Here is a 12,450-nt window from a genome sequence, read left to right as displayed (position 1 = left end):
CAAAATGATTTTTTTCCGGGGTTAAGCGTCGTAGGCTGAAACACCAGTCTTCCTTGTGAATACTGCAGTTCACTTGGTGGAAAGGTGGTGCTGTTTATACAGGTGAGTCTCTCAGTAGTACAAGTCAAGGCACTGGGTAGTGGTGTGAGATGAGGAGGGGACAGGATGGTACATAATTCCAGAAGCACATCACCAGATGGTAATAAAGTTCATTGCTTCTCCACATGGCACTCCTTACGCATCCAATGACTTAAATCCTGGTCACGTTAGAATCACTCTGTCACCAGAGTATAGCTAACCATTTCCTATAGGACAGGAGTATTTGGTCTTGCAAAGATTTAGCTTCAATAGTTTTTAGTGTTCAAAGTGAAATATTTCAGCTTTATATTAATAAACAGCTGCAATTATTTTTTACCAGTTTACTTTCCCCCCTCTTTTTAAAAGTCTCAATTACATTTTGATTCATTGATTGTTTTTGAAACAAATATACAGTTCTTGAAGCTCTGAAAGTCCCATTTCGTGTCTTTGGAGAAAAATAATTTTCAGCTTCACAATCACAAAACATCAAATCAACATAAACATCCACGGCAGCTCCTTTGAGACATGATTGTATCAGAGGTTGGGACGTCAATACAAATAAGATTTAATCCTTTTCTTCAGGAAGCCCAAACATCTCACGTGGATGCAAGTGGACACAGCTGTGCCTGCTGTTTCTAGGTCCTTTAAACCACAGCACACTTCAAAGGCTGGGATTATACTCAAAAACACATTTAACTCAAACATCCACTGAGTTTCTCTGAACTTCTTTTTTTTTTTTTTTTGCTGTACGCGGGCCTCTCACTGTTGTGGCCTCTCCCGTTGCGGAGCACAGGCTCCGGACGCGCAGGCTCAGCGGCCATGGCTCAGGGGCCCAGCCACCCCACTGCATGTGGGATCTTCCCGGACCGGGACACGATCCCGTGTCCCCCGCATCAGCAGGCGGACTCTCAACCACTGCGCCACCAGGGAAGCCCTCTCTGAATTTCTAATTCTCCAACCTCTCGATTCCGTTGCATGAGACAGAGCAATATCCTAGAGCCTCTGCCTTCCCTACAAGAGTCAAGGCAATCACAAAAGATAGACCAGATAAATCAAACGACGGGCTTCCCAGGCTGCAGACATGCATAGTGAATTCCAATGGAAAATGCCTCCTGAATCCACTGCTCCTATTACCCACACAGCTACCCCACAGTCCTGCAGCCCACTCTCCTGCAGACATTGGATCACATGACCTGACGGGTGCAGTGCCATCAGTATGAGCCTGGTCTTACCAGCTCCTTCCCTTAATTCTTCCCTGCTTCCATTTCTGGTATTGATAAAATAGGCGCTGTCTTTTACTGTTAAAGTTTCTTTCTTCCCCTCTGTAGGCAACAGATTTTTCAACTAAGCCTACCAGATAAAATATAGGCTATCTGGTTAGATTTGGATTTAATTTTTTTTAGTATAAATATATATCAATTATTTCATGGGACATATTTATGCTAAAAATGTTATTTGTTATTTATCTGAAAATCAAATTTATCTGAGTGTATTTTGTTTTGTCTTTTTCTTAGTCAGGCAACCCTACTTTCAACTGGCTTTAGATAGCCCAGACCCCACGTGACCACTGTGTTTTTGGTCCCTGGATGTTAGTCAAGCTCTAGCGAGTTTGTAGCTCCCTCTGCTGGCAAGCCAGTCCACATCTTTGACTTGAGCTCCACTATGAAGTTGTGAGCAGGAAATAATGGATGGCAATGGAAGAAAGTATAAAACGATTATGGGGGATGGTGAGTAAATCTATTCATTTGAAACAGGGGGTATCTTGAATATTTGAGCCATACATTTTTTCCCTCAGTTGTTTCATATTTTAGGAATTCTTACAACCATATGAAGTCACTTATTGTTTAATTTTGAAATCATGACATCAGTGTTTTATTTCTTCTGTTCCACAATAAATATACATCAAACTATTTTAATATTCATTTGTAACTTGGATCCTAGAAAACTTGCAACTATCTTTAGAGTCCTGTCTTGTAGCTTCTGGAGGGTTACGGGATCAGAAGTAGGATATTATTTTCGGCGATTAGTGTTCTAGCAAGACAATTTGAAAATTCTAATTGGAGAAAATTGCTACTAACAGTTTTTTTTTCTCATTATGATGTTATTTTCTTATGTTTTGCCTCATTGTGAGAGTTGTTCAAATCTTTTTGCGTAGTAACTTGACGGGCACATGCAGCAAAGTTGCTGAGGTGTGGGGAAGTATTTATAGTAAACACGTCTTTTAACCTTTGCAACCAAGTAGTATGAAAATGGACAGCTAGCAGGTTGACTGGGCCAAATCCCAGTTTTACAGAGCAGCACATCTTGGCCTGTGTATTACAGATGGCTTTCTATCTGGTGGCCAACACCAAGCTCCCCATCAGTTTCCTGAAATATGAGGAGAAACTTGCATAATCCAGTGAGTGGAAAACAGAAGGCCTATTCTGGCCTATTCAGGGTATATTTTGCCTTGAATTGTAATTTTGGTAGACTCCGGAACAATGCTGGCTGGATAAAGAAGAAAGATGGAGTCAGAAAATCTGTTCTCTGAGATGCTGCTGGGCTCCGGCTGCTTCTCCAGAAGGGCCTATATCTTTTCCACACAGTGTTGGCAGAGAGACGTGCCCTTAGGTCCTGGCGCCTGGCTGCATGTCCAGGCAGTCAAGGTGCAGCCTCCAGTGCTTAGACTGGTGGGAGAACATTCAGAAGTCAGAGAGTTCCTGGTCAACTTCTGGAGAAGTTTTTTTTATTGAGGACTGATGCTTGGTTTCAGATACAAGGCAATGTTCTAGCCACAAGGACAGCAACCAGCAAAGCGGAATAACAGATGGCTAGTCAGCGTGGAGGTGTCTGGGGCATGCTTTGTAGTTCAATCCCATGGACTGGGTCCACCTGTGGGTCAAATATGAGGGAGTTCTGAGGTGCTGTGACTTAGGGAATGTATGGCAGTGAGCTTCCGGCACAACATGTCCCAGGGAGTTTGGCTGCTAAAGCCGAAGCGCAGGGGAGGTCAGTGGGGCAGCACAACTTGAGGGTCTGGGAGTTGCAGTGAATGGTCCACAGAATCTCAGGTTTGAAGCATGACAGAGGAATAGCTTAGGCAGAAAATATTAGCTTATGTCAAGGGATGCAAACGGGCAGCCCAGCAGATGTTCTGGTGGCTTGTATAGTGTGGAAACAAACCAGAAGGTCTGAACGTTGAGTATGCTTTCAAAATTTGCCACAGTTACCAACACTCCCTGTGGCCTTATACAGGCTGCTTCACAGTTTAAGATACCGGCTGCTGGGTCCCTAATGCCATTTGAATTTGGAAACTCTGGCTGACACTTTACTTTTGTTCTGATTGATCTGGGAGGCTGAGAAGGACCAGAATCTTCGGAAGCAGCTAACACTGGATTCAGCTGTGAGAAGCTGGGTCAACAAGAGACAGAGAAAGTAAAGTAGCTGCTGACATCGCTGAAGAGAAAACTGTCATCAAAAGTACTATCAAAGACGTCTAATTATTCAGATACAGAAACTAGCTAAACTTCACTTCAATTGATGAAGCCAAGACCAGTCACTCTTAATTACAGGGAGCCAACAGACACACTTTGTAAGGATCCCAGGTTGTATTCTTATAACTCACTCCTCTTTTATAGTATACTTATTTGAGTGGCAGTATACTAGATAAGCAAGCTTTCCAGGGATTGCACAATACCCAAAGTTCTATCTTATTTATTGGTTCATGGGACAATATCTAAAATAGCTTGAGAAAACCTGTTTTGGATGGTTGAGAAAAATTTAGCTGCTCCTAAAGAGATGCTAAAAGGATGCTTTTTAGGTTAAGGCACCAATTTGAAATCCACAGTATCCCCGATAGTGGTCATTATCCCAAAGGATTCTGTTTGAATTTACAGACCTGTGTCCATCTGAAACTAGAAAAATGACCTTTGCAATATAACCCTAAAAATGACACTTTTGCAAAATAATCCTCTAATAGTTCAGATAATTTAGCTCCAGTATATTCTACAGTGGTGAGCTAAAAAGGGAGCAGAAAGTTGCCTAGCACAGGGTCTACATTGGTTCTCAATAAATATTTAGTGAAGAATAAATGAATTTGCAAAGAACTGAAACTCCACTCCCATCTTTAAACATTTTTTTTTTCAAACTTCATGTGAGGATCGGTCCATGACTTACTAGAATGATATTTTAAAGCACTCTTTGTATCAGTAAGAGTGTCATCTTAATAAGCCATCAACATGTATCCAGCTGGACAGTTCCAAGACTTTCTTCTACTATATAAATCCTCTTTAGTAAGCCAGAAGATAAAGAGTTTGGAAAAGTCCCAGGAATGTTTGTAACTGTAGCCTGAGAGGAATTGAACCAATGGAAATCTAAGGAAAGTACTTTCAAAGGATGATTTAACCGGACTGCAGAAGAAATCCTAGAAAACCACTTTATGACATTCAGTCAAATGTCAAAGACAACTGGTTTCAAAAATCTAAAATATTTGACTTGTATACTCTGTGCACTATTTCCACTTCAAAAAATTCGCCTACAGTTGGAACATGTAGGGATTTTTTTTAACTCCACAAGTTTTACTTTTCTTCCACTTGGGGCCTTTGGAGCATTTGATGTGTGCTGAGTACTGGGACTATAGGCAGGGCAAACGTACATATGGTTTCCATGTGCTTGTTGTATAAAATGTATAAAATTTACTTCAAACTTTTATGAAGTTTAGCTAATTATGTTCCATTAGAACAAACCCAGGTCCTATTAGATGATTATTAACAGATACGGTGCAATAACAGCATTCTCAATATTTTGGAGAACAAAAATGAAAGAAATCCAAGTTTGAGCAGTTGGTATGAAAATATGTTAGAACTGAAATTACATGCCTCAAAATAAGAGCGATGAAGCAGAACTGAATTTGTTCTTATCCACGGACGAGACACTAGCAGCAGGAGGACATTGAGTCACAGGCATGTTCACTGCCATTGACAAGCCTGGATACACTGCCTTTATTTAAGAAGTGACAACTCTGGGAAGTTCAGCAAAATAGTAGTTTTCCACATTTTTTAAATTGAAGTATCTTCACCCTGATAGACTCTTTAGTATTCATATTCGGGGGACTCATTTTAGGGGTGTTAGTGTTGCTTATAGTAAGCTGCTGCCCAGGGAGTGAGCGCCCAGCTGCTGATTGTATTAAAAATAGCTGAGGTTCATATACATCCAATCAGACCTTCACACACACACCCACACCCCCCCCACACACACACACCCTCTTAAACCTTTTATGGAGTGTTTTTCCTTGAGGTGGTCCTTAATGATTATTTTAATCTAGTTTCACCTGCCCAGCTATATTGGAACTATTGACACATAGAATTAAGTGATCCAGGCAAATCTCTTTATGAAAGCCTTATTTAAAAGTAGAGAGCAACTTTGCAAAATAAAATAAAATAGCTAACAATTAATTTAATATAGATCTGTGATATGAAATAATTTAAATAGTTATATATAATATGTATTATAAATTTAATAAAACCTGTCAGGCTAATAAGGTTTAATGTAATCACCTCCTTGAGTACATTTACTTCTCTGAAAGAAGGGAGAGCAGTACAATCTCCCTCACTGTATCACATGGGGTCTCTGGGAAGCATTTGTATCATCAGGAGGATAGCTGGATCAATTTCCCATTACTGGTTTCTGTGAAGGTGTGATATCACTGGTAATACAACACTAAGATGAAATGAGAATTTGTCAACCATATCTGCAACACCTAGTCTATGCAATGCTATTAAAGGCCATACTCTTATCTGTAGTACTACCTATATGTGAGAAAAAGAGAGAGAGAGAAAACAACACAAGATAAACCTCTGGAGGAAAGAATCTTGCCTATTAACTACCACAATCGAGATCATTGTGAAAATGATATTGGAATGAAGAACAACAAAAAGAATAAATATGTCTGTAAATATAAAGCAACAATTGTCAAGCTTTAGTGTAAATTATGAATGCCTGAAAGGCTGGCCAGAGGACATTTTGAGCTCCCTCACCAGGATTTCTGCTTCAGTATGTCAGGGGTGGGAATTTACATTTCTAACAAGTTCCCAGGTGATGCTAATGCTACTGGTCTGGGGCCCACACTTTAAGAACCACTGAGAAATATTAGTTGTATAAAACAATGATGTCTTGTGGGGCTCATAATTTATATAGAGTTAAAATCCATGCATATATGGACAGCTATTTTGTGACAATGGTAGCCCTTCTGCTCAGCAGGAAAAACAGATAGTCTTTTCAATAAACAGTCTCAGTAAATGGTGCTGAGTCAACTGGATATTCATATAGGAAAAAAACAATGGTTGATCCCTTTCTTACACTGTGCACTAAACCCAGTCTCAAGTGATTGCAGGTCTAAATGTGAAAGGCAAAAGCAGCAAAACTTCTAGAAGGTAGTATGAGAGAATATCTCGGTGACCTGTTTAAGATATTCTTGAACAGGACACAAAAAACACTATTCATAGGGGGAAATTTAAATTACAATAAAATTTTTAATTATGTAATCAAAAGGCACTATTAAGAAAGTAAAAATGCAAGCTGCAGACTGGAAGAAGATAGTTGCAACATGTGTAACTGACAAGGAGCTCATATTCCGAATCTATAAAGATCTCCAACAATAATAAACAATCCACTATAAAAATGGGCAAAATTCTTAAAATGGCACGTCACAAAAAAGGTTATACAAATGGCCAAATATATAAAAACTAGCTAACCTCAGTAGTAATCATAGAAATGCATTTGAAAGTCACCATGCAATTCCCCTGTTCAAAATCAGATCATGGATGCAATTAAAATACAGTTAAAATGATGGACACTAGTAAGAACTTATGAGAACCGTGGCACAGTGAGAAACCTCATACACTGCTGGGGGGAAGGTGAAATAGCGCAATCATTTGGATATAAATAATTTGGCATTGTTTACCGAATTTGAAGATGCATATCCCACAAGACCCAGCAATTTCATTCCTAGGTATGTCCATGTGCACTAAGAGACTTGTACCAACATGTTTATACATCATGAGTCCTAAGAGCCCCAAGTACAAAACAACCCAAATTTCCATCAACAGGAGAATCGGTAAGTATGTTGTTTATAAAATGAAATTCCATGCATCATCACTGACTATGGATGAACTAACTACATGCAACAAGATAGGTGAATCATAATATTGAATGAAACACAAACATAATATTGAATGAAAGTGGCCAATCACAAAATTACATATGAATGATTACATTTATTTAACTTAAAGAACAAAAAACTAATTTGTAGTGCATCGCTCCTTAGTTTGTAAATGTTTAAAGAAAAACTAGGAAGTGATTACTTTCAAAATGAAGACAGAATGGCTTTCTTTGTTGGGAAGAGAGGCCAGTAGTTATGAGGGGAGGAGATGGGGTTTTTTTGGGTACCTGCAATGTTCTGTTCCTTTACCTGGGTGGGTATTTACACAGGTGTTTGTTTTGTAATATATCATTGAACGGTACATCTTGTTTTTTTGCCCCTTTTTGTATGTATACTGTATTGAACAGCAAATGGGATAAAATGCTTTAAAGCATAAATCACTCACTCTATCCATTTTTAAATACCGCAGTAAAACAAATTGTCCTTTCAGGTTGCTTGAAAACAGCTGAAGTCCTTGATTTAATTATTTTCTGATTACAATTTAATTAATTTTTTTGTTTAACTAACTTATTTTCATATTCTAGTTTCTACATTACTTTGTATTAATTTGGCAAAGTGAGTTAATATTGAATGAGAATCAAATGCTCTGGTGTCATCTGGATAAACACCTTGTTTAATTCTTAGACGGCTTTACATATTTAATTTGATTTCAAATGTACAAGGGAGACAGAATAAAAGTAGGATCATTGCAGGACTGAATAGTTTGTAAATATAACTGACCAACTCCAACGATGCTACTGCATAACAGAAGCTATTTAGATCGTATACTGATATGTTAAAATGAACCTTATTTGAGGCAATTCTATTATTGATATATAATGAAAATATCATCACTAAATATAGGTCACACCAATGACCAACAAGTTTAATTTTATTTTATAAGCTCCTTTCTAAAGATATAGTCTAGTATTTCCATCTCAGAGAACAAAATCAAGCGACTGCATTTTAAGCACCTTGAAGGATTCGCGATTTAACCCTATTTGTAAGCTAACAAGTTAGCTGGTCACAGTTTCATGGATGCACAACTCCTGAGTTAGAGATGAAAGAGTCAGATGCAGAAAAGCACTCTGAGCATCAGCTTATTTGGGGCTGGTTTCCTGAGCCCCATTTCCCACAAGCCTAAGAGAAGTCAGGTTATATTTGCATACACCGTGGGTGGCGTTACAGGAGAGTAGCTCTGAGTTGAAGGAAACCAAATAAGCCCGCTTGCCCTTTGCTCAGGAAAGAGAGAGAGAGATACTATCTTCTAAAGCTCTAAGCAAACCTACCCTTCGTTCAGATGGAGGTACTATCTCCAGCTGCCAAGGCTCTTCCAAGGCTGTTCACTATGCATACAGCCTTGAAAGGATAGTCTCGAAAAAAGGATAGCTAGTGCCTTGCTCATAAGACATGCAGAAGCGCAAGACCCCGGGAGAACTGTCTCTCCATATTGCTGATGGCTAAAACCTCTTTATACAGTTGATATAAGACCTTTTCTTCAGTTAGAAACTGTGAATACTGGTCTAAACTGAATTTTTCCTTTTTTTTTTTTTTGAAATGGGAACCAAAAATTTTTAACAGTTCATATTGCATTCAGAATGCTTTTGAGAGTCATAATCACATGAAGTCCTAGAAGGACCTTGAATACATATAGTGCATATATATGTAATACACATACATCTATATGGTTTGTTTTCCACCTCCCCCATTTAAAATGTAAATTCCCTGAGGATAATGACTTCGTGTGTGTGTATAATTTATTTTCTTATGCTGGTTCCTACATTACTTGGCACTACTTTAATTAATAAAGTGGTATAGGTCTGCCATCCCTCTTCTTTCTCTTTGTCAACACCATCACCTTAAGAACAATAACAAAAAGTGTGTGCCTGTAATCTGAAGGTACTAATAGTCATCAAATACGACAATGTTTTTTTATCTTCAAGACCACCTATCCATAGAATCTAGGACAATGGCTCACACACAGTGGAGCTCAGTAAATATTTGTTGTTGCATTGAGTTAACCTGAACTCAGGACCCCATTCGACAGTCTGTAAGCCAAAAGTTGCTCTTGGTGACATGCTTGCTCAGTAACATGATGTCCTTTGAAAATAGAAAACATTGCTTTTTCTCAAACCCGTAGACAGTCATCTCAAGCTCAAAGACTTCTGCTCATTTATGATGATTCTTGTGTACAGATGTATAAAACGGAGGGAACCATCATATGCATCTCCAGAAATGTGTGTTTTATTATGAGATGAGAAGGAAGTCAAGGAGCGCCTGTTTTTCCTTCCTCTGAGAACTGGTCCCACCCACGCCCCCACCCTTCCCCGTGCTCATTTCCATCCTCTTCAACAGGAATTTAGCAGCCAGAGTTTATGGTCGAAATTCTATCCATATAAGTTCCTCCGGGGACTGAATCATTGGAACCACTCTGGTCTTCTTTACCAAATTCAACCTTTCTGTCAACAACAAAATGTGGAAAGGACACAATGTTTCCGTACTCCTTCCACATCAAAAAATTACCTCCTACCGGAACTAGAAAATGTATGTCACTGTGAATTACCATCTGCTACAGCTCCTCGCCGCCGGGCAGCGCCGGGGTCTCGCACACAAAGGGTGAGAGCGGGGCGTGGGGAGGCTGCAAGGCGTCGCTGCTCCGCCCGGGCAGGCCATGTCCGCCCGAGCGGCCATCCCGGCAGTGGGGACTAGGAGCCGGCTCAACTTGGGGCTCGGGATATCTGAATGCCACGGAAACTGCGATCCTACCCAAACGAGTCAGGGAGAGAGCAGCCGAGGGCGTGCGCGAGCTGAGTGAGTGCTTACGTCGCAGCAAGATCTGTGCTGGGATAATTAGAGAGGAGTTAGGCTGAGCCGCGTCCTCTTTGAGCAGCGGCAGCCGCAGCCGCCGCCGCCGCCGCCGCAGCAGCAGCCCGGAGGGGCGCGCCCGACTGCGGCCGCTGGGCAGCGCCCAGGGTGAGGCCCGCGCCCCGCAGCCGCCGCCCCGCCGCGCCCACGGTCCCGGCGGCTCCGGGCGCACAAAGGCGGCGGCTACCCGCGTGGCCTTCTCCATCCAGGCGTTCGATTCTCGCTCCCTTCCTTCTCCTCTCCCGAAGGCGAGAATGGCAGGGCCGGGCGAGAACCTGGGGCACCGGTGGCCCTAGCTCTGCTCCCCCCACCCCTCCTGCGGGGAGAGGAAGCGGGCTGCTCGCGGACGATGTGGTCAGGGCTGCTCCCCAGAGCGTCTTCTGCCCGGGTCCCAGCTGCCGTCCCTCTTCTCTGCTCGCTCCAACCCACCGAGAGGGGCTGATGCTGCTATCGCCGCCGCCGCCTCCGAAGCCGCGGCCGATGGATGCCAGGGAGGGCCGCCTTGCTTAGCGTCCCCGCCTCCGGGTTTGCTGGTAGGAGCCGGCTGCTCTTTCTTCTCTCTCGCTTTGGGGTATTATAGAAAAGGTTTTATCCTCCACTCCTTTTTCCCACCCTCTCCTCCCCCAACCCTGCCTTTGCAATGTACCTTCCCGGCGAGATCCCTCCCCCCAACCTCTCCGCAGCAAGTCCGTTGAAATAAAGGGCTAGAGGAAGGCAGAAGTTGGGGGTGGGGTTGAGGGGGGAGCCCACGCTGGTGCCAACGCCACCAAAACCCCTTCTGGTGCCTTATGAGATCACGGTGCATCCAGGAGGGGAGGAGGGAAGGTGCGCTATCTGCAGAGCCTCCGCCTAACTGGATCACAGTCATTTTAAATGGAATCCCACAAATGTCTTAGAAATAGCATCTTTGAATAAGTAGAAGGAGAAATAAGCTCCTTCCCCCCTCTTTTTCTTTCTCTCTTTTTCCTTCTGGCAAAGACGCTCTCTCCCCCGCCCTGAGCTCCGCGCTGAAGAGCCGCCTTATTATTAATCAGAATTTCCATCGTTATCCCTGGCAGGAGCATCCTTCAGTAGGGACCGCAGAAGCATCACAGTGCTGGGGCTGAGATGTGCATGGGGGCTGTTTCTGTTACATCTCGGAAGAGAAGAGGACAGCACCAAGATCAGCACCACCTGTGCGGGGTGCAGTTAGGGGTGTTTTGTTAGGAGAGAGAAAGGACAAGAAGAGGAGTGCTGGGCCCCCAGAGGTCCACATCTCTTTAAAGGAAAGGGACAAGGGAACTAAAGTGGGTCATTGTTTTTAGGGGGCGGGCAAAGAAGTTTATATCCTTCATAGAAAAGGTGTGGGGAAGCAGTAGCAACAGGGTACTTGACTGGACACCAAGACAAATCGTTTCCTGTAAAGAAGAGGAAGCAGGCAGCAGCGAGGTCTGGAGGCCGGTGTGTGGTAGTGACCAGGGCCAGCGGTGCAGTGGGACAGCCAGCAAGAGAAAGGCAGGGCTCAGGAACAAGCAGAACAATGACTCATTTACAGGCTGGTCTCTCTCCTGAGACCCTGGAGAAAGCCCGCCTGGAGCTCAATGAGAACCCAGACACACTGCACCAGGACATCCAGGAGGTGAGGGATATGGTCATCACCAGGCCGGACATTGGCTTTCTCCGCACAGATGATGCCTTCATCTTACGCTTCTTACGGGCCAGGAAGTTTCATCACTTCGAGGCTTTCCGCCTCCTGGCCCAGTACTTTGAGTACCGGCAGCAGAACCTGGACATGTTCAAAAGCTTCAAGGCCACTGATCCGGGCATCAAGCAGGCACTGAAGGATGGCTTCCCTGGGGGCCTAGCCAATCTGGACCACTATGGCAGGAAGATTCTAGTCCTTTTCGCTGCCAACTGGGATCAGAGCAGGTAAGTCCTAAATCCGAACTTGTACTAGGGCTTCTTTTACTCTCCCATTTTCCAGAATTTATCTTGAGTAGTGTCATAGCTTTACAGCTTTGACGTTACTGTTTATTTGGCTCGGGGTGGGTGGGAAGAGAAACTGGAACGAAGAAATGCATTTTTGGTGGGCACCCTGGGAGGGGGGTGGGACTTTTATCTTTACCTTTGAAACTCTTATTTCACTAGCACCCGTTTTCTACTGCAGTGTTAGGTGCTTCATGAACCATATTATTGTGCTGTATAATCTCAATCATTCAGCTTCTAAATAAAGCTGCTAATTTTTTCAACTCCTAAATAAGTTAACTGTTCTGTGGAGAAATGAGTATGAGAATGGAGACAACTTTCCCTCCTTCCTCCTAAAGAAATTCTTTTTTTTTTTTTTTCCTAAA

The 12,450-nt window shown here is 42.6% G+C and overlaps 1 protein-coding gene across 1 annotated transcript in view; it reads left to right on the top strand.

Moving 5' to 3' along the window:
- Positions 1-11,473: 11,473 nt before the first annotated feature.
- CLVS2 (clavesin 2) overlaps positions 11,474-12,450 on the top strand; it is a 64,925-nt gene continuing 63,948 nt past the window's right edge. Inside the window, exon 1 of the mRNA XM_065889094.1 lies at positions 11,474-12,028. Within this exon, the coding sequence (XP_065745166.1) occupies positions 11,640-12,028 (389 nt within the window). The 5' untranslated portion in view covers positions 11,474-11,639. The remainder of the gene's footprint in view (positions 12,029-12,450) is intronic.

This window comes from Phocoena phocoena, chromosome 12 (genome assembly GCF_963924675.1).
Source record: "Phocoena phocoena chromosome 12, mPhoPho1.1, whole genome shotgun sequence".
Classification (NCBI taxonomy): Eukaryota; Metazoa; Chordata; class Mammalia; order Artiodactyla; family Phocoenidae; genus Phocoena; species Phocoena phocoena.
Note: the sequence above shows the minus strand (reverse complement) of the source record. Positions and strands in the feature narration are given on the sequence as shown.